Raw genomic sequence first — 25,130 nt, 5'->3', positions numbered from 1 at the left:
AGTCTCATTCAGCCGCGAGGAGAAAGAAGACACAATACAATTTCGTTTCAATAACTACCTTATGAGTATTGGCAAAGTATCATCCTTAGATTTATAACATTTTTTATGCCAGATATCGGGAAATTTGATGATATTTCATTAAAATTGCAGATTTTCTGTTATTTTACAAAACTTGCTAATTTTGTGTTGTCTTTTTTTATATATGTTTCTGTTCCTACCAATATGTATTAACAGGGACAGTAAAACATGAACCATTTGCACCTGTGTCAAATACCGGCTAGCTGCATGCTGTCTGCAGCAGCACTACAGTCATTGCTGAAGTTTCTTGTTCTTAGCGTTTTACTGTTCCTGTTACTACACATTGCTAAACTGAATGCCACACTACTCTAATTCAAACCACTCTGGTGGATGGGCACATAAAATCACATTAAATATAATGTTGTTTGTAATCAGAAACCAAGTTGTTTTCCATAGGCACTGGTTGTCACATGAAATAATTGTTTGGGCTGACTCCAGTTACAGATTGCAAAACTGAAATTGTGACTATCTGCTGAAACACAGAGAGATTACACTAATGATTCAAGTGACACCGCGCGTACGTGTGTGTGTGTGTGTGTGTGTGTGTGTGTGTGTGTGTAATCACATAACTTATTACTTGACTGTATAGTCACTTAACTACAGCAATTGACCTTTTTTTGAAGTAAAAGCCCTGATCATGTAAATTACCTTAACAGAATGATCTGATCTGATACACGGACATCTGCTTTCACTTGTTTTGAGACTACATCTAGATAATAAACTAATTATTGCTGTGCTTTTTAGAGCTGATATCCTTGATGATTATGTTTTAGTTTCATCACTTTGAAGTTCATTTGTGGTGGTAGTCATTTGGATACATCTTGGATTTGATCAGTATGGTGTGCATGAAAATACTATTATTGTTGCAATATGAATAAAATTCTTTTGTGTTCTGATTGTGTCTTGTCATATGTAACTGAATTTTCAGACTTAGTTAATTTTCATAATATATTGCAGTTTAGAATCGAGGAAAATTTTATTCATAACTTTCATACTTTCGACATAATTCATTTATCTGCACTATATTTTTAATTGTGTTGTTTGTCCCACAACTTCAGTTTTGTCTTCATTTTTCAGAGAACAACAAGAAAACCAATATGAAATAATTGATGAAAATGTCTTCGTCAGTCAAGAAACTGTGCAAGAGAATAATGAGACGTAAGTATCCTGTAAATCATGGAATAGAATATGTTATAGAGAATCTTTGTTTCACTTCAGTTGTTAAAATTTTTAATTCCATTGTATATTTTCACTGCAGTAAGTTCAATGTGAACATTAGTGACAAATTTAAATTGTGTGGCAATTGAGGTTGTCTGCTTCCAATGGAGCCATCTGATCACACTTCATGGTACATATCTGGACTACAGTATACAGCTACCTATTCTCCAGTGCTCTTATTATTGGACATTTCATGCAAAAATGTATTCAGGATCTGAGGTAGGGGTGCAACACACAATAATTTTGAGGAAGGGGCAGCATTAGGGAAACAAACCACTATTTCTTACCAAAATGGTGATCCTTCAGATTCCTTACTACCATTTTCCTAAGGAGCACCATTATTCGCCATATAGTTATGAATAATACACCTCTATCCTTTTTGCATTTGCTTCCCCTTACCAGAAGGCACAACAGGTTTCCCAAATGATGTATCTGATTGCCTCTGTTTCACTATAATACAGCATCTCAGTAATTGTTGTTTAGGCGGACATGCGTGATACCAGAGTTATCCCTGATCTCTGTCTCCCCTGTACAAGGGCCCAAGAGCTACTACTGACACTTCAGTCAAGTGGATAAATGATGGTGATGTATCTGGTACTTCCTGTAGAGGAGGTTGTATCCACAGGAGCCGATGGTACTGGAGTTACCTCTGACATCTGATGCGCTTCACTTTGTACCCTTCCCAAAAGACCCAATAATGGGGCTGTTCACGATTGAAAATGTCAGTTTACGAGCCTAATTCTTGTCATTTCCCTGGGGGTGTTACTATTTTGTTTCAGTATGAAGAAAACAGCGACTGAGTCTCATCGAATGCTCTCATGTATAGTTGTTGTTTTTGTGGTCTTCAGTCCTGAGACTGGTTTGATGAAGCTCTCCATGCTACTCTATCCTGTGCAAGCTTCTTCATCTCCCAGTACCTACTGCAACCTACATCCTTCTGAATCTGTTTAGTGTATTCATCTCTTGGTCTCCCTCTACTAGTGTATTCATCTCTTGGTCTCCCTCTACTAGTGTATTCATCTCTTGGTCTCCCTCTACTAGTGTATTCATCTCTTGGTCTCCCTCTACTAGTGTATTCATCTCTTGGTCTCCCTCTATGATTTTTACGCTCCACGCTGCCCTCCAATACTAAATTGGTGATCCCTTGATGCCTCAGAACATGTCCTGCCAACCGATCCCTTCTTCTGGTCAAGTTGTGCCACAAACTTCTTTTCTCCGCAATTCTATTCAATACTTCCTCATTAGTTATGTGATTTACCCATCTAATCTTCAGCATTCTTCTGTAGCACCACATTTCAAAAGCTTCTATTCTTTTCTTGTCCTAACTATTTATTGTCCATGTTTCGCTTCCATACATGGCTACACTCCATACAAATACTTTCAGAAACGACTTCCTGACACTTAAATCTATACTCGATGTTAATACATTTCTCTTCTTCAGAAACGCTTTCCTTGCCATTGCCAGTCTACATTTTATATCCTCTCTACTTCGACCATCATCAGTTATTTTGCTCCCCAAATAGCAAAACTCCTTAACTACTTTGAGTGTCTCATTTCCTAATCTAATTTCCTAAGCATCACCCTTCTTAATTAGACTACATTCCATTATCCTGGTTTTGCTTTTGTTGATGTTCATCTTATGCCCTCCTTTCAAGACACTGTCCATTCCATTCAACTGCTCTTCCCAGTCCTTTGCTGTCTCTGACAGAATTACAATGTCATCGGCGAACCTCAAAGTTTTTATTTCTTCTCCCTGGTTTTTAATACCTACTTCAAATTTTTCTTTTTTTTCCTTTACTGCTTGCTCAATATACAGATTGAATAACATTGGGGCGAGGCTACAACCCTGTCTCACTCCCTTCCCAACCACTGCTTCCCTTTCATGTCCCTCTTATAACTGCCATCTGGTTTCTGTACAAATTGTAAATAGCCTTTCGGTCCCTGTATTTTACCCCTTCACCTTCAGAATTTGAAAGAGAGTACTCCAGTCAACATTGTCAAAAGCTTTCTCTAAGTCTACAAATGCTAGAAATGTAGGTTTGCCTTTCCTTAATCTATTTTCTAAGATAAGTCGTAGGGTCAGTATTACCTCATGTGTTCCAACATTTCTACGGAATCCAAACTGATCTTCTCCGAGGTCAGCTTCTACTAGTTTTTCCATTCGTCTGTAAAGAATTCGCGTTAGTATTTTGCAGCTGTGTCTTATTAGACTGATAGTTCGGTAATTTTCACATCTGTCAACACCTACTTTCTTTGGGATTGGAATTAATATATTCTTCTTGAAGTCTGAGGGTATTTCGCCTGTCTCATACATCTTGCTCACCAGATGGTAGAGTTTTGTCAGGACTGGCTCTCCCAAGGCTCATGCCCTGGCCGACTAATACCTCAGATCTCATCAAGAAGTCAGAAATTGGATTGATTCATGGATTGCTTCAAAAGATGAACAATTTTTTTGACACGGGATTCGTAAACTGCCCGAAAGATGGAAGAAAATAGTGGCCAGTGATGGAAAATACTTTGAATGATACATGTTTAACCAATTTGTTTAATTAAAGCCTCAAATGTTGGGGAAAAAACAGCAGAAGTAAAGTTGTACAGCTTATGTGTCGGCCACTCACGTGAGCTAGGGTACTTCATAAAAATATGCCTTACTAGTTGTGCCTTCAAAGTTGACTTTTTTCGAAGTGGGGTTTGTTAAAGAAAAGAAAAAAGAAAAACCAGGAACATTGCTTTTATGGGAGCTGCAGTGGGATCAGTAGGTACGTTTGTTAAATGCAGGAATTCCTTAAAAGTAATTTCATTAGTACTGGGGTTTGCAGTTGTTTGTATGAGATTTGTACAAGTAATTTTGCTGGCAGGCATGTAATGTTCAGGTACACGGAATAATTTGCATATTTGCAGTTTTTAACTTTGGTTCTTAACAGAGAGAAGAAGGAAAAACCATAAATATTTAGACTCATTGGACATTTTCAGTTGCAAGGAGGAAGTGGTGATTGGTGAAACAGATGACAAATTTCTTACAAATCGCTCTGAATACAGTGATGCTAGTGAATATCCACGGTCTGATGAGTGGGAGGGGGTCGGTTGCAGATCCTCGTCATGCTCCTCACTGAGTATGCCCTCGATTTTGGGTTGATAACAGTTGTAATTTTATGAGGTCACATTCTCTGTAGGTTCACTTATCTATGGGATTTAAGCGCCATTGAAATGTGGGAAATCTTGTGTACATTTTTGCCAATTTTCACGCTTCTAGGGTGTCATTACTGCCTTTTTGCTGTTTGTGCTGAGAAATATCAGGCCATTTTTAAAGTGAATCAGCATCAGTTCTAAGTGTAAAGGTGTGCCCATTTATTGCGTAAGGCAGCAAAACCCAATGACTAAAATACTTGTGTCATTTTAAATGATGGAGAATCCAGGATGGAATATAACAGTATTATGAGAAGGAAAGTTGCCACTCACTATATAGTTGAGATGCTGAGTCGCAGATAGGCACAACAAAATGAGGCCAAAAGCTTTAATTGTGAAAGTCTTTTTGTTCCGCCTATCTGCGACTCGGCATCTCTGCTATATGGTGAGTGGCAACTTTCCTTCTTCTAATGTAGTGTCAATTTAAAGCGTGTTTGTCACAGGTGACATATTTTTCATAACAATTACATTCATGGATAGATTTTAGGTATTAAAGATGTAATATTGCAAGTGCTGTGTATGGACAGGCATGGAGTTGATCAGTAGAAGCCACATATCCAGGAGGATGAAACCGTGTCCATTAAATCTCCCTGCCCCATGATACTGGCACATTTCAGAGAAACAACATGGAATATCCCACTTGGAGTTTGAAAGGGGTGAAAAGAGTTGAAAGTGGTTTGAAAGAGTACAACAGTGAAAGGCATGTTTGTGTACTGCTGTGACAGGCAGGATAGTCTTCATATGAGATCCTTCCGGTAATTAAAGTTTTCAATTAACTTCTCAGTCAACTTAAGCCTTCAGTTTCAAATCTGGACTGTAGCCTTATACGGAAGTAAAACTGGAAAGTAAACCAGTACAGAGACAGAAGAGAATAGAAACTTTTGAAATGTTTGTGGAAGAATTCTGAACGTAAGGCAAGTGGAATAAATAACTAATGAAGTACAGAATTGAGTTGGGGAGAGAAAAAATTTATGGAACAGTATGACTAAAAGAAGTGATGGGGTAATCCCGAGGCATGAAGGAATAGTTACATTAATCTTGGAGGGAAGTGTGTGACATGAACAGGGAAACAAAGGCTGTGCTACAATAAACAGGTTCGGCTAGGTGGTGGTCTAACTGAAGACCATAACTACAGTATTCTTTCCACACGAACGTACTTTCACCACGGGAAATTGGTTGAAGTTACTGAATTCAGTATTGGTATTGATGGAACTAAACTTCCCACCTGAAAAAAAGTACCCCTCTCTCTTTGCAACAAAGGACGGTTTTTGCCTTTATTTTTATAGTTAGAATTATTCACAAAACAAATTCATTCTAGTAATGATTTGCTTCCAGCACTTATTGCAGTCAGTTCTTCACCTCCCTTATTGAAATGGTTATAACCTGTTAGAAAATAAGTTTCACCACAGAATGCTTTAACTGTTAAATTACATTCTTTTCAATAAATGAAACCAGTGTAAATGTGTTAACACTTAAATTCCAATAAGATCCATTATTTAAATTGCACATTAGTCATACTAAATATAGATTTAAAAACCTGTAGTTTTAAACTTTCTGTTATTTTTGCCTGTTTTAATTGCAGTTTATGTGATGTGTCTTTTTTGTTTATAATTTAAGACTTATGAATGATTTGCAAGTTTTCTATTGACAGAGCGGCTGATGATTCGAATATCAATAACTGCCTGGAAATTCAGAAGTCGAATGTTGTGGGGATAATAGTCGAAGAAAATTCCTACGACAGAGAGGATTGGCAACAAGGTCAAGATACAGCTCTTGCTAACATATTGTGTCGAATTTGTGCATCAGAAGAAATAGAACTAGTTCCAGTGTTTGGAGAGAAGGGTGAAGAGCTACAGTTAATAGAAAAGATAAAATGGCATCTTCCAATTGAGGTGAGCAACATGTAAGGTGTAGTTGCAAAAATGGTTGTTGTGGGGGCTACATTCAGGGTAAAATAGGATCAGTTACCATATTCATCGAATTATAAAATGATTTTTTTCCCAAATTTGTTCTTGAAACAAAGTCGAGATCTTACATTCACAGATTAAAGTACTGCTTTTGGGGTCCAATTCTATAAAAGATTAATGTAAGGGACATCTTACATTTTTGGCAATTGATGTAACCTGTGGATTTACTTATTTTCAAGAATTTGGAAGGGTAGGTGGTGTACAGTGACACCAACGTGGCTAAAAACTAGGACAACAGTGATAGGGGAGTGGTGAGTGGGCAGTAAATATTGTAATGCTGCCAATTGTGGGAATGTATATCGTTATTGTGTTTAAACTGCAGTTTGCCTGAATCCATTTGTAGTTAGAATTGAACTGACTTCAAAATTGGACAAATAAACAGAAGTAGAATACATTTCTGTAGAAGGCTGTAAAAACATAGTTAGTGGCCAGTGGTATACTTCTGTGTTTTTTGTAGCACTTTTGTCAATGGTGGGACGATGGGAAAGAAAGGGGTGTGTCATCTGCTGGTTTTACGCGGCCGTTGCAGCACCCTTTACACCTAAACTAACACAAGTGATGGCACAGTTGCAAACAGTGCACAGTGGATTCACAAGTGATTTGACAAGAGAATGCAAAGGAACGAACGTCGAATTGTGCACCATGTATTATTGTTTTGGTGCTAATGTTGCCACAGTAAAGTTGCTTGACTTACATTCCGTACAGTGTGATAGAGAGCATAACCTTACAACATGGTTTATTTTACATAGTGGGCATGCTGTCAGTCACAAAAGCAAAACAGTATAGATGCAGAAGAATGTGGATGTCTGAAGTGTTGTGCAGGTGTGAAATGAGCAGTGGTTTGGTTCTGATTAGTGATTTGCAGGCGCAACTATTGCTTGCTCTGATTCCAGGGTGTTTATGGCCTGGGACATCCGGGGAAAACCCAAGAATTTTTTCATCCGGGAAAAACCCGGGAATTTTTTAGAATTCTGGGAATTTTTCATTGTTTTTAGTTTTCAATTAAATTTTTGTAGGTTCGACATGTGAGAACTGATTTCCTAACAAGGAATTTTACTTTAGCCCACTACTGCTGAATAATAATGCAGCAATGAAACATAAATCAGAGATTAACACCAAAATTAAACTTCGGTTTGCAAAGAAAATGGTCATTTACACAGTGCTCACACAAGTCTGCCGACACTGAAAAATTTCAAAAGCTTTAGGTCAAAGATAATGCAATATGTCTTAATAACTAATATGCATTCAATGTACGCGATGTCACAATTGTTTACATTTATAACAGATCACTGGAAAACATTACGAATAGTCATTTGAGAAGCGTTACTTTCAAATTAAATTTCCACGCAAGATGAATTATGTAACTTGTAAAAATGTGCAGTGAATTTCTTAAATCACAGAGCATTTTAACTCTCATTCAAAACTTAACTCTCTGAGGATCAGCCATATAAAAAATTTAGGGCCCTGAAGGTAAGCTGTTGACGCCATTATTTAACATTTTACTGGCAAATTTGTGTTTGATACGACTTAAAGTGTAACACATGTGCAAAAAGACGGAGCTTCAAGGTTAGTTTTCATATTTATTATTGTTATTTGATAGATCAAAAATTATTCAATTAATGACAAAAAGTATAATTATCCTTCAAAAAGTGCATAATGAGTTACTGAGCAATGTCGCACGTAGTCGTCTTTACTATAGTAAAGTCGAAGTGTTCTGGCATGCAGAGAGATATGTTGCAATAAGAGCAGTACAAGTTCTCTTCTTTTCTACTTGTTTTGCCAGTGAATTGTATCTTTGACTCCAAACAGCTGTAACGTTTGCTGTTGCTTCTTTCTAAGCAATCCTGTAAGTAGACAACAGAAGGCAGCACTAGTCAAGGGACAGATAGTGGGACATCCATACCTTGCTCTCGTACAAAATTAGTGTAGTTTTAGAGTGAAAACCTGTGTCAAGTGCAGCTACTATGTTGTTGTTGTTGTTGTGGGCTTCAGTCCTGAGACTGGTTTGATGCAGCTCTCCATGCTACTCTATCCTGTGCAAGCTTCTTCATCTCCCAATACTTACTACAACCTACATCTTTCTGAATCTGCTTAGTGTATTCATCTCTTGGTCTCCCTCTAAGATTTTTACCCTCCACGCTGCCCTCCAATGCTAAATTTGTGATCCCTTGATGCCTCAGAACATGTCCTACCAACCGGTCCCTTCTTTTTGTCAAGTTGTACCACAAACTCCTCTTCTCCCCAAATCTATTCAATACCTCCTCATTCGTTATGTGATTTACCCATCTAATCTTCAGCATTCTTCTGTAGCACCACATTTCGAAAGCTTCTATTCTCTTCTTGTCCAAACTATTTATTGTCCATGTTTCACTTCCATACATGGCTACACTCCATACAAATACTTTCATAAACGACTTCCTGACACTTAAATCTATACTCGATTTTAACAAATTTCTCTTCTTCAGAAACGCTTTCCTTGCCATTGCCAGTCTACATTTTATATCTTCTCTACTTTGAACATCATCAGTTATTTTACTTCCTAAATAGCAAAACTCCTTTACTACTTTAAGTGTCTCATTTCCTAATTCAATTCCCTCAGCATCACCCGATTTAATTTGACTACATTCCATTATCCTCGTTTTCCTTTTGTTGATGTTCATCTTATATCCTCCTTTCAAGACACTGTCCATTCCGTTCAACTGCTCTTCCAAGTCCTTTGCCATCTCTGACAGAATTACAATGTCATCGGCGAACCTCAAAGTTTTTACTTCTTCTCCATGAATTTTAATACCTACTCCAAATTTTTCGTTTGTTTCCTTTACTGCTTGCTCAATATACAGATTGAATAACATTGGGGTGAGGCTACAACCCTGTCTCACTCCCTTCCCAACCACTGCTTCCCTTTCATGTCCCTCTTATAACTGCCATCTGGTTTCTGTACAAATTGTAAATAGCCTTTCGGTCCCTGTATTTTACCCCTGCCACCTTCAGAATTTGAAAGAGAATATTCCAGTTAACATTGTCAAAAGCTTTCTCTAAGTCTACAAATGCTAGAAATGTAGGTTTGCCTTTTCTTAATCTTTCTTCTAAGATAAGTCGTAAGGTTGGTTTTGCCTCACGTGTTCCAACATTTCTACGGAATCCAAACTGATCTTCCCCGGGGTGCGCTTCTACCAGTTTTTCCATTCGTCTGTAAAGAATTCGCGTTCGTATTTTTGCAGCTGTGACTTATTAGACTGATAGTTCGGTAATTTTCACGTCTGTCAACACCTGCTTTCTTTGTAATTGGAAAAATTATATTCTTCTTGAAGTCTGAGGGTATTTCGCCTGTCTCACACATCTTGCTCACCAGATGGTAGAGTTTTGTCATGATTGGCTCTCCCAAGGCTGTCAGGAGTTCTAAAAGAACGTTGTCTACTCCCGGGGCCTTGTTTCGACTCAGGTCTTTCAGTGCTCTGTCAAACTCTTCACGCAGTATCTTATCTCCCATATCGTCTTCATCTACATCCTCTTCCATTTCCATAATATTGTCCTCAAGTACATCGCCCTTGTATAAACCCAGTATATACTCCTTCCACCTTTCTGCCTTCCCTTCTTTGCTTAGAACTGGGTTTCCATCTGAGCTCTTGATATTCATACAAGTGGTTCTCTTCTCTCCAAAGGTCTCTTTAATTTTCATGTAAGCAGTATCTTTCTTACCCCTCGTGAGATAAGCCTCTACATCCTTACATTTGTCTTCTAGCTATCGCTGTTTAGCAATTTTGCGCTTGCTGTCGATCTCATTTTTGAGAAGTTTGTATTCCTTTTTGCCTCCTTCATTTACTGCATTTTTATACTTTCTCCTTCCATCAATTAAATTCAATATTTTTTCTGTTACCCAAGGATTTCTATTAGCCCTCCTCTTTTTACCTACTTGATCCTCTGCTGCCTTCACTACTTCATCCCTCAAAGCTACCCATTCTTCTACTGCATTTCTTTCCCCCATTCCTGTCAATTGTTCCCTTATGCTCTCCCTGAAACCCTGTACAACCTCTGGTTCTTTCAGTTTATCCAGGTCCCATTTCCTTAAATTAGCACCTCTTTGTAGTTTCTTCAGTTTTAATCTACAGTTCATAACCAATAGATTGTGGTCAGAGTCCACATCTGCCCCTGGAAATGTCTTAAAATTTAAGACCTGGTTCCTAAATCTCTGTCTTACCATTATATAATCTATCTGATACCTTTTAGTATCTCCAGGGTTCTTCCATGTATACAACCTTCTTTTATGATTCTTGAACCAAGTGTTAGCTATGATTAAGTTACGCTCTGTGCAAAATCTACCAGGCAGCTTCCTCGTTCATTTCTTCCCCCCCAATCCATATTCACCTACTATGTTTCCTTCTCTCCCTTTTCCTACTCTGGAATTCCAGTCACCCATGACTATTAAATTTTCGTCTCCCTTCACTACCTGAATAATTTCTTTTATCTCTTCATACATTTAATCTATTTCATCATCATCTGCAGAGCTAGTTGGCATATAAACTTGTACTACTGTAGTAGGCGTGGGCTTCGTGTCTATCTTGGCCACAATAATGCGTTCACTATGCTGTTTGTAGTAGCTTACCCGCACTCCTATTTTTTATGCATTATTATACCTACTCCTGCATTAGCCCTATTTGATTTTGTATTTATAACCCTGTATTCACCTGACCCAAAGTCTCGTTCCTCCTGCCACCGAACTTCACTAATTCCCACTATATCTAACTTTACCCTATCCATTTCCCTTTTTAAATTTTCTAACCTACCTGCCCGATTAAGGGATCTGACATTCCACGCTCAGATCCGTAGAACGCCAGTTTTTTTTCACCTGATACCGACGTCCTCTTGAGTAGTCCCCGCCCGGAGGTCCGAATGGGGAACTATTTTACCTCCGGAATATTTTACCCAAGAGGACGTCATCATCATTCAATCATACAGTAAAGCTGCATGCCTTCGGGAAAAATTACGGCTGTAGTTTCCCCTTGCTTTCAGCCGTTCGCAGTACCAGCACAGCAAGGCCGTTTTGGTTATTGTTACAAGGCCAGATCAGTCAATCATCCAGACTGTTGCCACTGCAACTACTGAAAAGGCTGCTGCCCCTCTTCAGGAACCACACGTTTGTCTGGCCTCTCAACAGATACCCCTCCATTGTGGTTGTACCTACGGTACGGCCATCTGTATCGCTGAGGCACGCAAGCCTCCCCACCAACGGCAAGGTCCATGGTTCATGGGGGGGGGATACTATATTAGCTGCTATAAAATTTGCTTTCTTACCTCTTTCATTCCTCAATTTTTCTGAAATATTGTTATTTTTATTTAAATATAAATCTTGCAGTTTAATCATTGTTAAAAGACCTTCAATTACTTTCTTTCGTTTCAGAATAATAATAGATTTTTCCATAAAATATTTTGTGCATTTTTACAGTCTTTTCTTTTCAGATTTTCGTGTTGCTAAATTTTACCTCAGGTTTTAATTTTAATACTTAATTTCTTAAATTTGGTTTATTTTTCAAACACTTTTGAATCATGAAAGTTATTGTTTGAAATGTATATTTAAACATCTTTGGTAGTTAGCAGTTTAAAATAAATATCTGTTTCATATTCATTTGTTTTAAAAACATTTTCTGAAAGAAACATTTTAATTGTTATTAGACAATACAACAAATAATTTAGAGGTAAGTGCTATAGTTTAACAACAAACACTGTAATTTAGGAATTGACTTTGGAGAATAACGCACTTGGACCTGTGTGAGAGAGCATTGATTTGTTCTGTAATAGATTCTCGCTCTATCTGAGCATTTTGAGTGGCTCCTCAAGTTTCACCTCCTTCTCTTTAAGCTGTCTTATTTCTGCGCCAGCAATCTTCCTTTTAGTCAGATCACCTTTTTTTCTGGACGACTCATCATTTAGATTTTTGAAGTCTTCAGCATATTGATCTTGAGTGTTTCTTACAATTTGCGTGTAAGGAACTTTGTTATAGGTACTCTCTTGACTCTGCCATGTGTTTTGACTGCGTCATACACCAATCTTCTGCTCACTACAGTTACTTCCCTCATACTCTCAAAGAGGCACTCTTTGTTCACCAAGAATCCTTGCTCCACAGCTACTTGCCCATGCGACAAAGTGTGCGTGATTGCTATTGCCTTCTGCAGCTCATGGCATGTTGTATTCTGGTTCTTGAGACATTTCATCCCGAACCCATCCAGCCATTCCTCCTTTTTTGTTGAATGTTTAGAATTTTGTTCTGCAGTTCTTCTTTATAACAGAAAAGTGTATTGCACTTCTGCTTCATCAGTACATCCACCGTCCATCCAAGTGCTCTCCACCAAAATCTGTAGAAAGGAATGATATCGTTTGGAACCACCCTCCCTGCATGCTGTGGCAGGATCAAAACAGCTTACAGCTTTTGTCGGCCTAAAGTGTAGGGGAGATTCCAGAACGTAGCGATTTCAAGGACTGTGAGAGACCTTCACTTCCTAAACTCATTTTTAATGATGAACCTTATCTTAACGTGGTTCACACCTGAAACATTGGATTCTTTGTTGGCGTTGTCTCCATTATCTCTGTCAAAGCAGGGTGGGGGAATAGTGCTAGCGGCCAATGGGATTAGAAATCCTTTAGAAAAGGTGTCAAGGTTCCAGGCAGAGTCTTGAAAAAGGCAGTTTTCAGACAGAGTAGCTTGGTCTTGAGGTGATCCTCCACTACCTTGTAGCTAGCATATTTTTTTTTTTTTTTTTTATTCTCTCTCTCTCTCTCTCTCTCTCTCTCTCTCTCTCTCTCTCTCTCTCTCTCTCTCTCTTCCAGCTTCGCGACAAATATTCACAGAAATGGAATCATTACTAGAGCTCACTCACCAACCTCCACATTCTCCAGTCATCATATCATGCAAAACTTTTAAGGGAAAAAGTCCGATTCCATTGTCGAAATATACATCCTTAAAAACATTGTATGAAGCATGTGAAAACTGAATTTTCATCCACTGTGTTTCCTGAATTGTGGACTTGAAGGCATCATGAACAATGCTAAGCCCACACGTTCCGAAAAGGTTTTCATTGCTTCGCCGGGAATATTTTTCTTGAAGGACTCGAGTAGCTTAGCTGCTGTTGAACTGCTTAGAGAAGCTGGTGCTTAGTAATGGGCGCACACTAGAATTTTTTTTTTTTTTAAAATGCCCAATGATGCACTAAGATGTCCATCTAGATTCTTTTACACACCTTGTTCAAGGATTCATCACAACAAACAACAATCTGTGATGCATTTATGAGGTCAGCTTTAATTTCAGACATACTAATGGCAGCTGCTTTCATGACGTGCTTCTTGGATTTTGTCATGTGACTTGTAAGAGCAGATCTTCCCACAGTACGGATATTAATGACAGTCCCTGGACATAATCCACATTTAGCACTATAGAGTTAAAATATAGCAGGTCATTAACTGGAAGCAGTTAATTCCATAAATATGTGGGAGTAGGCATTAGGAGCGATTTAAAATAGAATGATCATATAAAGTTGATCGTCGGTAAAGCAGATGCCAGACTGAGATTCATTGGAAGAATCATAAGGAAATGCAATACAAAAACAAAGGAAGTGGGTTCGCCCACTGCTTGAACATTGCTCACCAGTGTGGGATACGTACCAGATAGGGTTGATAGAGGAGATAAAGAAGATCCAATGGAGAGCAGCGTACTTCATTAAAGTATCATTTGGTAATCACGAAAGCGTTACGGAGATGATAGATAAACTCCAGTGGAAGACTGTGCAGGAGAGACGCTCAGTAGCTCGGTACGGGCTTTTGTTGAAGTTTCGAGAGCGTATCTTCACCGAGGAGTCAAGCACTATATTGCTCCCTCCAACGTATATCTTGCGAAGAGACCATTGTAATGGATCTGGGAGATGTGTTATTTTCTACCGGATTTGCCGATACCAAATCTAATGAGGGAGGTTGTAAATGTTTTCTTATATTTTTGTCTGAATATTTTTTGTGAATTGTAATTTGCCTTATTTTATGCTAATTTGCTTAAATGTTACAGAGTTACAACATATTGATGAATATTAGTAGATGTGATGAATGATATCAGAGAGACTGGTTACAAGTGGAAGCTAGAGTGTTGTGTGAAATGTCTTTGACACTGGAGTCGTCTTTGACCGTAGTCAGTCAGCAGTGAACACTCGGTGTGTGACGGTGGAACAATGTATAGGTCCCCATTGTAATAATTTGCAAGTGACCAGCAAAAATGAGTTATTCTACTACTTTATATATAAATATAAAGAAGGAAGCACATTTGGAAAAATGGTATTTGAAGCACCAAAAATGAGGCAAACTCATTGAACCAGGACATTTCCGCAGCCGACGAAACAGCATTATGGAATCATACTTTCACTAGACGACTGAAGCCAACACAAAAACGTCAATCATCATCTTATAAACATCAACGGAAAAGTGAGTACTGTCACAAAATATGCTAAATTCATGTATATAAAAATAGTGAGCATATTTCACCATGAGGATAAAATCGAAGACATTAGAGCCCACACAGAGGCATACCGACAATCTTTCTTTCCACAAACAATACGAGACTGGAATAGAAGGGAGAACGGATAGAGGTACTCAAAGTACCCTCCGCCACACACCGCTAGGTGGCTTACGGAGTCTGTGGGTACCTTCTCCAACCAGTCCTTTAATGCTGGATCTGAAAGCCGGCTATCTTGAAAAATAATCGACATGGTGCTGTCGCAGTGATTGTTGGTGGGCAACCTTTATTGGACAGAGAGGAACGACAGATGTAAATAATGTTGCGCCTCATTATTATGCATAATGAAAGATGACACAATGAGTGTTACCTACCTGGTCAGTTAATAAAACTTGGCTCCACAGGTACGCAGAACTGAATTCAACAGGTGAGTCGAGCACACTGACTCCTGACAGACTGATTGAAAAGAGAGTGAGGCTGGTGTGACAACACTGTCTGTGCCAAGCAACAATCAGTGTTAATTACAAAATTATTAGTAGCACTGTATTTGTTGACCCTTTAAGAAGCTATCAATGACAAGACTTAACAAGCAATCTTAGTCCAGTAATCTATTGCTTGTTTCTAGCTAATTTTACATGTACACTAGAGCACATCAGGTAAAAAGACGAAAGATATTAAGGCCACCGCACTCATTGACCAAAGTTCTGAAAGCTTTGCCACCATTTTGTTCAAGCTCATTCCGTACCATGAGCCCCTCAGGGGGCTCAGCATTTAGTCGCTGGGTACGGGCTTGGCGACCCCGGGGTCTCTGAGCTGGGGACTGGGAAGCGCCACCAGTCCTCAATACCGTAAGCTCTGAGCGTGCTTAAACGACCACCGTAAGGCGCGATAGTGGAACATTGTACAGTACAGAGCCCGGGGATCTTGGCTTAACTGCCTGAGTCGCGAGAATGGTATAAACCTCTGTCTCAAGGTGTGCTTGGTTGTTGAGGTAGAAGAGTTGCTAGCGGGCGACCTCTGGGAAACCTGCCGCCCACTGGTTGTATTAGACTTACCCAGGCAAGTGGGGTTCTGTCTGGGTGGACATTCCCTCCCCTAGCTGCTCGTGGCACCACCATGAAACGAAATACGAATAGTGCGCAAGCACGAGTCTCTAAAAAAGGAAAGTTCAATGCTTTACAGTATGACCCACAATCGTTCCCTTCCCTGTCGGCACCAGGGGAGTAATGGTGGTCTAAATTACCTGGTGGGACGTATACTCCTCGATTTCTGGTTTGCAGCCGAAGAGATGAGGGCTCATTTCTGACAACAAAGTCACAGTTTTTTGTGGAAAATTTAGAGGACAAGTTAAAAGAGGTTGAGGGCCTGTCTAAAATGACGTCGGGAGCAGTCCTCATACAGACAGCATCCACAGCACAGTCACGGGCATTGCTGGCTTGTGACAAGCTCGGTGATGCTGCAGTCTCCATTACGCCTCATAAGAGCCTCAATATGGTTGAGGGACTTATTTTTCATTGTGACCTGTTGTTGCAGTCTGACGATGAGCTTTGTACTAATCTCGTACGCCATGGTGTCCACTTTGTACGACGTTTCTTCAGGGGATCTAAAGATAGTAGGGTCACCACCGGCACGTTCATCTTGGCTTTCGGGGGAGACACCCTGCCCGAGGAGGTCAAGGTGGTGATATATCAATGTGATGATATATCGATGTGATGATGTTAAGCCTGACGTCCCTCCTCCCATGCGCTGCTTTAAGTGCTGGAGGCTTGGGCACATGTCATTGAGATGTGACGCCAACCGTACCTATCGGGATTGTGGATGTGCCTCCCAACCCCAACGTCCCGTGTTTGCCGCCCCCTCTGTGTGTCAGTTGCGGACAGAAACATTCACCTTGCTCTTCAGACTGCGTGGTTTATCAAAAAGAATGGAAGATTATGGAGTATAAGACCTCGAACAGGATCACTTACACAGAGGCTAAACGCAAGTATGACCAACTTCACCCTGTGCGCATTTTATCGATGTTTGCTGCAGCAGCTTCGATGTTGACATCCCTGCCAACGATCCCCCAATCTCAGCCGCCTTTTGTGGGCCCTCAGGTAGTTGGGGGAACACCCTCTTCCGTTGCTCCCATGTTACCAACATCGGGAGTAACAAGCCCTCCTCCTTTGGGGACTTCACTCCCCACCTCTGCATCAGAGAAGTGCCCGCCTCCTCCAGCTCCCCTCGCACAGAAGGGATCGCTTGGTGCCCTCCTTTCCACGGTTACTGCCCCTCCAGATGTCAGCCAGTGGCTGAAAAAGCCACCACCTGAGGGCCATAGGGCTTCCAGGTCTTCCTCAATTCATGAGGCTGGGTGGGAAAAGCCCACCCAGCCTGATAAACCGAGTGACAAATGGGACCCTACCAAAAAGAAGAAAAAGCAAAGGGAGAAGGACATAGAGACAGAAAAGGAGTTCACCACTGCACTTGAAGATGATGTGGAGCATCTAGCGTCCCCTCAGGAGCTAGATGTTGCTTGACCCGCAGCTCCTATGGAAGTTGATCAGGCTACTTTGTAATCAGTGGCGGCGAGTGGTTCTAAGGAATAACCTCGCCCCCTCCCCCCTAGGTTCTTTCATGTCTTCACAGTCGGATACCATTATCCTTCAATGGAATTGCTGTGGTTTTTTCCACCACCTTGCTGAGTTGAAACAGCTTTTGTGTCGCTTGTCTGCCGCTTGTCTGCCCATACAGGAAATCTGGTTTCCTGTTCGGCGGACCCCCTCCCTCTGTGGCTACCGGGGTTACTATAAGAACTGTGTAGAATATGGCAGGGTGTCTGGTGGTTTCTGTGTTTATGTTCTTGCCACTGTTCCTAGTGCCCCATTGCCACTTCACACGGCTCTCGAGGCTGTGGCTGTTAGAATCCGGGCAGGAATGGAGCTTACCATCTATTCCCTCTACCTTCCCCAGATGAGGTTGTCCCTCTTGCCGACCTAGCTGCCTTGTTTGCCCAGCTCCCCCCGCCATTCCTCTTTTTGGGGGACTTTAATGCCCACCACCCTTCATGGGGTGGGGCCCAGATCTCAGGCAAGGGTAGGAACGTTGAGACACTCTTCGCACAGCAGGACATTTGCCCCCTTAACACTGGTGTTCCAACATATTTTAGCTTGACTCATGGCACATACTCGGTCATTCACCTCTCTCTTAGTAGCCCAGGTCTTCTTCCATACCTCAATTGGAGGGTCCACGACAACCTCTGTGGTAGTGACAGCTTTCCTATCCTGGTTTCTCTTTTTCAATCCCAACTCCCTGACCAGCTGCCACAATGGTCTCTTCGTTGAGCTGATTGGGCAGGCTATACGTCGGCTACTATGGCCACTGCTCTGCTTCCTGGTGACATTGATTTAGCCGTGGACAAGGTCACTATGGCCATTGTTTCTGCTACCGAGGCAACTGTCCCCTGTTCGTCAAGTACCCTAAGGCGTAAGCCAGTCCTTTGGTGGACACAGAGATTGCAGAAGCTATCCAGGATCGCTGGCGAGCCCTACGATGACAACAGTGTCATCCTTCCCTAGAGAATCTGGTTGCCTTTAAACGGCTGCGGGTCCGGGCTCGGCGGTTAATTCGGTGGAGCAAACAGGACTGCTCGGACTGATATGTTGCTACCTTAGGTTCTCCCACCTCCCCATCTCAGGTGTGGTCGCAGGTTCGGCGCTTTTTTGCTTTCACCCTTATACGTCTGTCCCTTGCCTTTCTCTTCAGGGTACACTTTGTACTGACCCAATCGCTATCGCCAAACAGCTGGCAGAGTACTTCCCTCGTATTTTGGCGACAGCAGGGTTTAGCGCAGAATTCCGCGCCATTAAAGAGCAAGCTGAGTGTACGCAGTTGTCATTTCGCACAGACCGTTGGCAACAATACAACGCCCCGTTGAGTGACAGACCGTTGGCAACAATACAACGGCCTGTTTAGTTAATGGGAGTTCCCTAGTGCCCTTACAGCTTGCCCCAATACCTCTGCAGGTCCAGACCGAATTCACAACTAGTTTCTTCACCATCTCTTGGTGCACTGTCAGGGTGAATTACTCGCCCTATTTAACCGCATATGGACGGAGGGCGTTTTCCCAACTTGTTAGCAGGTTAGTGTTACCATCCCAGTGCTGAAACCTGGTGCAAATCTGATGGTGGTTGATAACTGTAGCCCTATCAGCCTTACCAACATTACGTGCAAACTCCTGGAACGAATGGTGAGTCGACGGCTCATGTGGATCCTCGAAGCTCGGGGCCTCCTAGTCCAACAACAGGGGGGGCTTTCGTCAGGGCCGCTCAGCGATTGACAGTTTAGTCTCACTAGAGTCGGCTATTCGCACAGCTTTTACTTAGCGAGAACATCTAGTTGCTGTTTTCTTTGATCTTCGGAAGGAGTATGATACCACCTGGTGCCGTCATATCGTTGCTGCGCTGCACGAATGGGGCTTACGGGGTCCGCTTCTGATTTTTCTATAGATCAGGAGAACAGTGTCCAGCAGGGCTCAGTTCTCAGTGTTCCCCTCTTTTTGGTGGCGATTAATGGTCTTGCGGCTGCGGTGGGCTTATCTGTCTGTTCCTCTGTATATGCCGATGACTTTTGTCTTTATTACAGTTCCCCCAAGCATCAGTGTTGGTGAACAGCGGCTGCAGGGAGCTATCCGTAAGGCACATTTTTGGACATCCAACCATGGTTTTCAGTTCTCAGCCTCCAAGACCAGAGTGATGCATTTCTGTCATCATCGCGTGGTCCACCTCCATCCAGAGCTCTACCTTGCCAATGAACACCCTCGTATTGATGAGACACATCACTTCCTTGGCACTCTGTTTGATACTCAGCTCACTTGGACACCTCATCTTCGCGAGCTTAAGCAACGTTGCTGGTAGTACCTCAACGTCCTTCGCTGCCTCAGCTACACCGTTTGAGGGGCTGCATGATCAACCCTCCTACAGCTCTATAAGGCTTTAGTCCAGTCCCGTCTTGACTACAGGAACGTGGTGTACGACTCGGCAGCACCTTCAACGTTGCAGATCCTCGACCAGATTCTCCATTGTGGCGTCAGACTGGCGACAGGTGCCTTCTGCACTAGTCCGGTGACTAGCCTTCTTGTAGAAGCTGGAATCCCACCTCTACGGTTTCGCCGACAACAGTTGCTTGCGTCGTACATCGCCTGCGTGAATGCCTCGCCTGACCACCCAAACCGCAGGCTCCTTTTTCCATATTCTGCACTCACCTTTCCACAACACCGGCCTAGGTCGGGTCTCCTGATCGCTGTCCGCGTTCATTCCCTTCTCTCATCACTTGAGTTCTTTCCCCTTGCTCCATCTTTCCGGCCCTCTTCTTCTACCCCTCTGTGGTCCCTCCCTCGCTTGTGGCTTTGCTTGGATTTGTCCTGCGACTCAAAGTCCTCCGTTCCACCTGCCAGTCTTCAACAATTCCTGGCTCTTCTTGCCTCATTTCATGATGCAGATGTAGTCTACACTGATGGTTCTGTGGTCGATGGACATAATGAGTTTGCTTGATTGATCAGCATTCCCTGCCTGGTGGGAGCAGTGTTTTTACTGCGGAGCTGGTTCCTTTTTATTGTGCACTCGCTCACCTTTCCTCCTGCCCTGGGGAGTCATCTGTCATACGCAGTGAGTCGCTGAGTGGATTGCAAGAATTGGACGAGTGTTTTTCTTGGGATTGTTTGGTGCACGGTATTCAAGATGCTGTTTTTGCTCTCACTGAGTGTGGTCATTCAACGACGTTTCGTGGACCCCAGGCCACATCGGCATTCCAGGAAATGAACGTGTCGATCGGTTGGCGAAGTATGAAGCAGGCCACCACTTCGCCACCCCTGGAGCTTGGTCTCGTGGAAAGAGACCTCCGGTCAGCCCTACATCGCAAGGTCCCTGATGTCTGGAGCTCTGTGTGGTCTGTCTTGAACACGCCAAATAAGCTCCGCATGGTCAAGTCGTCCACGGCCATATGGAACTCATCCTTGAGGGGCACACGTAGGGACTCAGTTGTTCTTTGCCGTCTCCGAATTGTACATATGCCGTTGACCCACAGTTGTCTCCTTCGTTGTGAGAATCCGCCCAAGTGTCGCTGTGATGCAGGGCTGGCGGTGGTCCATCTTCTAGTGGACTGCCCCCTTTTAGCCCTCTTGCGGCAGTCATTTAATTTACCAGCTGCACTTCCTTTAATTCTAGGTGACGATGCCTCTATAGCTGTCTCAGTTTTACGTTTTAACCGTGCATCTGGGTTTTATCACTTGCTCAAGTGATGGTGCTCTTGCATGACTTCTCAGGCTACACCCACCCCAGCGACTTTCAATTGTGACGTGGATACCAAAATAGTGTCTTTTATGGTAACGAGTTGTGTTGGTACCTCTATCAATTCTTTCTAGCTGGAGGTTCTTTATTTGTAGTTGACAGGTTGACCTTTTACCTGATCCATCAACCACTGTAGTCTGTTTTACTCTAGTCAACTATTTGCTCTGCTCCTTTTAAGTGTCCTCTATTTTCTGTTACTGCGGTGTTCGTCTTAGCTCTGTACCCCTTGGTGCCTCCGGGTGCAGAGGTTATGCTTTTACTGTATAGGCCTTTTACAAGTATGTCTGTCCGGAACTGGGGACTGATGACCTCGATGTTTAGCCCCCATCAAACCCCAAAACCAACCCACCAACTGTATAATGAGGCTCCTCCTCCTCCTATCTCTCTCTCTCTCTCTCTCTCTCTCTCTCTCTCTCTCTCTCTCTCTCTCTCTCTCTCTCTCTTGCAATTTGTTACTTGCTCTCATCTCCCATCCACGATTTCTAACTTGTGAAGTCTGCCGGTTACGAATGACTTGGCCTCCTAGTTACAGCTGAGGCGCTCTACTGTATGTAAAATTTCCGAAGTGCCTCAGGACTTCGTAGACCTTCTGTTGTACATATATTAATTTTAATTTAAAGCCTAGATTCTGTACCCGCATAAATGATGATTTACTTGTAGAGGAATGATTTACCCGCTTAAGATTAATATATGGAGTTACTCGACATCCAGTATGTTGATAGTGTCGCTTTTTACGTATCTGTTCATAGCTAAAAGCATAACAAATGCTCTTCAGGTGTTATTGTTGTATTCACGTTATGTTTGCATGCTGTTCTTTGACTTACTTGCAAGCCCCGTCTCAATATTTTTGTACTAAGTCTATAGTAAAGGAAACACTCTGGATGATGATTCAGTTTTTACATGCCTTGTAAAACCTATTTAAGGATTTCCGTGCCAGAATAGCTCTGTATATTTGGACCATGGAATTGGAACTGTTGCCCTTGAAGTTTTGCGTGATTTGATGACTGGAGAATGCAGATGTTGTAGAGTGCGCTCTAGTGACTGCTTCCGTATCTGTGAATGTTTGTCATAAAGGTAGAGCACAAAAACAACCCGAAATGTAGCACAGTAGTCAAAGATCATCTCAAGAACAAGCTACTTGGCCCAATAAATACGTTTTTCAAGAATCTTGCTCCAGACTTTTCGTCTTTAATTATTGACCAACTTTTGTGAGTTTATTGTTTACCACTTCCCTGCCAGCTAGTATTTTCCTATAATACTGTCTTGATATCTTTTACATATACCAAGTTATAATTTTTTGGCATTGGGTGTATAAAAAGTAATTTTTTTTTTTTTTTAAATAGTGGCTGTATGATTATGGCATTTTACAGTACTCGGATTTTGAACATGAACAGGCATGTAATGATGTTAGCTGCTGAAAGCTATGGCTCATTTTTCATGCAATCGATTGCTGGCTCTGTCACTTCATCTCGCCTCGCCTCACCTCACCATCTCAGCTCCCAATGGTCTGTCTTCCCCTTTCATCCAGCCATGGGATCGCTTTGCATTGACCAGCTGATATCGTGGTGCCTGCTCCTATTCTGTCCCATCATTCATTGCCACTCCAGTTCCATTCAAACAGAATGCAGAATGCTCACGATGATCCCTAGACCTTACTGTAAGTGTTCATAGCCTTATGTCAGTGGGTGTTTAAATATTTTACAGTGTATTTGGAGTTTTGAATAAAAACAATGTAAAAATTGTTGCATCACTCTTCAAGAAAACATGGCACCAACTACAGCTAAGTATAAATTTTACTTCGTAAAGGTTCTTCTAAATCACTGCAGCCATGATCATGAAATAAAAATTAGGTACATTGTGTTATTGGAAAATGGCTTATGGAAAGGTTACAGGTTTTATACTTCAAAGCACTTTAGGAGATGAAATCCAGCAAGAAACAACACATTTTGGAAAGATCTTTTATTCGCATCGGAATTTGAACTGCATGCTTGCGTAGTACGAAAGTAGAGGTATGAATTACACCAAATACAGCAGTCTTGTTTCCGAAGGTTCCTGTCTAACCATACTGTCAGAGAAAAAACAGCAAAATATTGTTAATGCTCAATACTGTATGTGCAAGTTTAGCTTTTCAAGAAGCTATACTATACTTACATTACTTTAACCCATTAACCTTTCCTCTTTGTATGGTTGCGCTACTTAACAGTGATGTTGTTATTGGCTGATTACATAAAGTGTCTTATGGTTTGAACGAGACCCACGAGACAGACAGGCTGCGGCACATACGTCACGAGGAAAGGCCTGACCTTGCTCATTTGTTTAACTCAGTGGGCAAAATGCCTTTCTCAATCTGCTCACTCGCAAATGGGAGCGTGCATACTAACGAGAATTGCATCCTCTACTGGAATCGTCTATTGTGAAGTCTTACTGATAACTATTTGTAAAACAAAATTTAAAATCATTTCTCGACATAAGTGGTGTAACTGCTCGTTCATAGCATTTAGTCTCTCCTGTGTAACAGTTCTCATTTCATAGATTATGTGGTGCCTTACGTATCTGATAATCATTTTGGCATGATTTTAATTGTATTGTGCCCCAGTACAGAGGTAACGAATTAGGGCCTATTAGTAGGCCTATGGGCTTCCTATCATTGTGGGACTAATAATGGTAAGGTTCCGTATCAGTGGATTCCAATAGAAGATGCAATACTCGTTCATACATACACACTTAGTTAAGAGTTAATAAGTGTAGAAACACATTTTGTTGAGTTGGCCGAGCTCAGCCTACCTTCGTAACGTATGTGCCATTGCCTGTCTTTCTCATAGGCCTCGTGCTCTGAATAACTGCCATCAATGGCTAGCGAGATCACATGACAGGAGCTATGAGAGGTTGACGAAAGCGCATCGCTCAGTGCAGTCTCTGTTTCAGTGCTCCGGAAGCTACCGTGCTGTAATTTGTAGAATTTGTGTATATACTTTCGCAATACGAAAATAAACTACGTATTGCCTCGCATCAAAGATCTTTCCAAACGCATTGTTTTTACTGGATTTCGTTTACTTAACCCTTTAACTGCTTTGGACGTGTTAACGCGCTCGCCTTTGTACCTGTCCCTGTCTGCTCTGAATGTGTTTGCGCGCGCCACCAGTCCTTCTACCTGGTACTCTGAATGTGTCTACTCATGCCGGGAAGTCCTCTGCCAGTATAAGATCTTTATGATTAAAAGGACTGATAGGTTTTACAGCTCCGAGGAAAGTATACTGTTGCTTAACATGGATAAAATGTATTTTTACCCGCTTCATAGGCAATTTCAGCTGGGAGAAAGTGTGTTTTTAATCGGAAAATACAGGAACAAACCAGGACCCTTTTTTTTTTTTTTTTTCACGTGTACGCCCTGGATTCAAAACTTACATGACTTCCAGCTTCTTCTAGCAGTAATTGACAAGAAGATTTTGGAGGAAGAATTATCAATTAATTATCAATTTTATGATAATCCATATCAGCAGAAGAGAGGCTGACACTAACACTCCTTTTATTATATATAGTGGTCAGAGTGAGTCTGTCTGATATGAGTCACTGTTTCCAAGTTAATTAGCATTGAAATTAACCAATCAGGTTGTTGTGGGCACAAATTCAGTGGCCTTCCAGATACGGTTTCTTCAAACATGTTCATTTGGTTACCTAGAACCAAACAAAAGAGAAATACAAAAAATTGTTATGGGACAGTAGTAATGATCGAACCCGAACCAAAGGCTGAGCAGTCTCGTGCGTAATCATCTACACTGTGAGAACAGCTGACAATAACTATGTCTAGCGGGCAGCTTAATTTTGTGCACAGAATGGCCTGATTGGCTCACTTCAATGCTAATTGAC

The 25,130-nt window shown here is 41.6% G+C and overlaps 1 protein-coding gene across 2 annotated transcripts in view; it reads left to right on the top strand.

The window, feature by feature from the left end:
- LOC126266633 (zinc finger protein 665-like) overlaps positions 1-25,130 on the top strand; it is a 156,607-nt gene that overhangs the window by 64,823 nt on the left and 66,654 nt on the right. For both annotated transcript variants that reach the window (XM_049970994.1, XM_049970993.1), the window contains exons 5-6: positions 1,156-1,236; positions 6,134-6,374. In XM_049970994.1, the coding sequence (XP_049826951.1) occupies positions 1,156-1,236; positions 6,134-6,374 (322 nt within the window). The remainder of the gene's footprint in view (positions 1-1,155; positions 1,237-6,133; positions 6,375-25,130) is intronic.

Source organism: Schistocerca gregaria, chromosome 4, assembly GCF_023897955.1.
Source record: "Schistocerca gregaria isolate iqSchGreg1 chromosome 4, iqSchGreg1.2, whole genome shotgun sequence".
Taxonomy (NCBI): Eukaryota; Metazoa; Arthropoda; class Insecta; order Orthoptera; family Acrididae; genus Schistocerca; species Schistocerca gregaria.
This window is presented reverse-complemented; position numbering and strand designations above follow the sequence as displayed.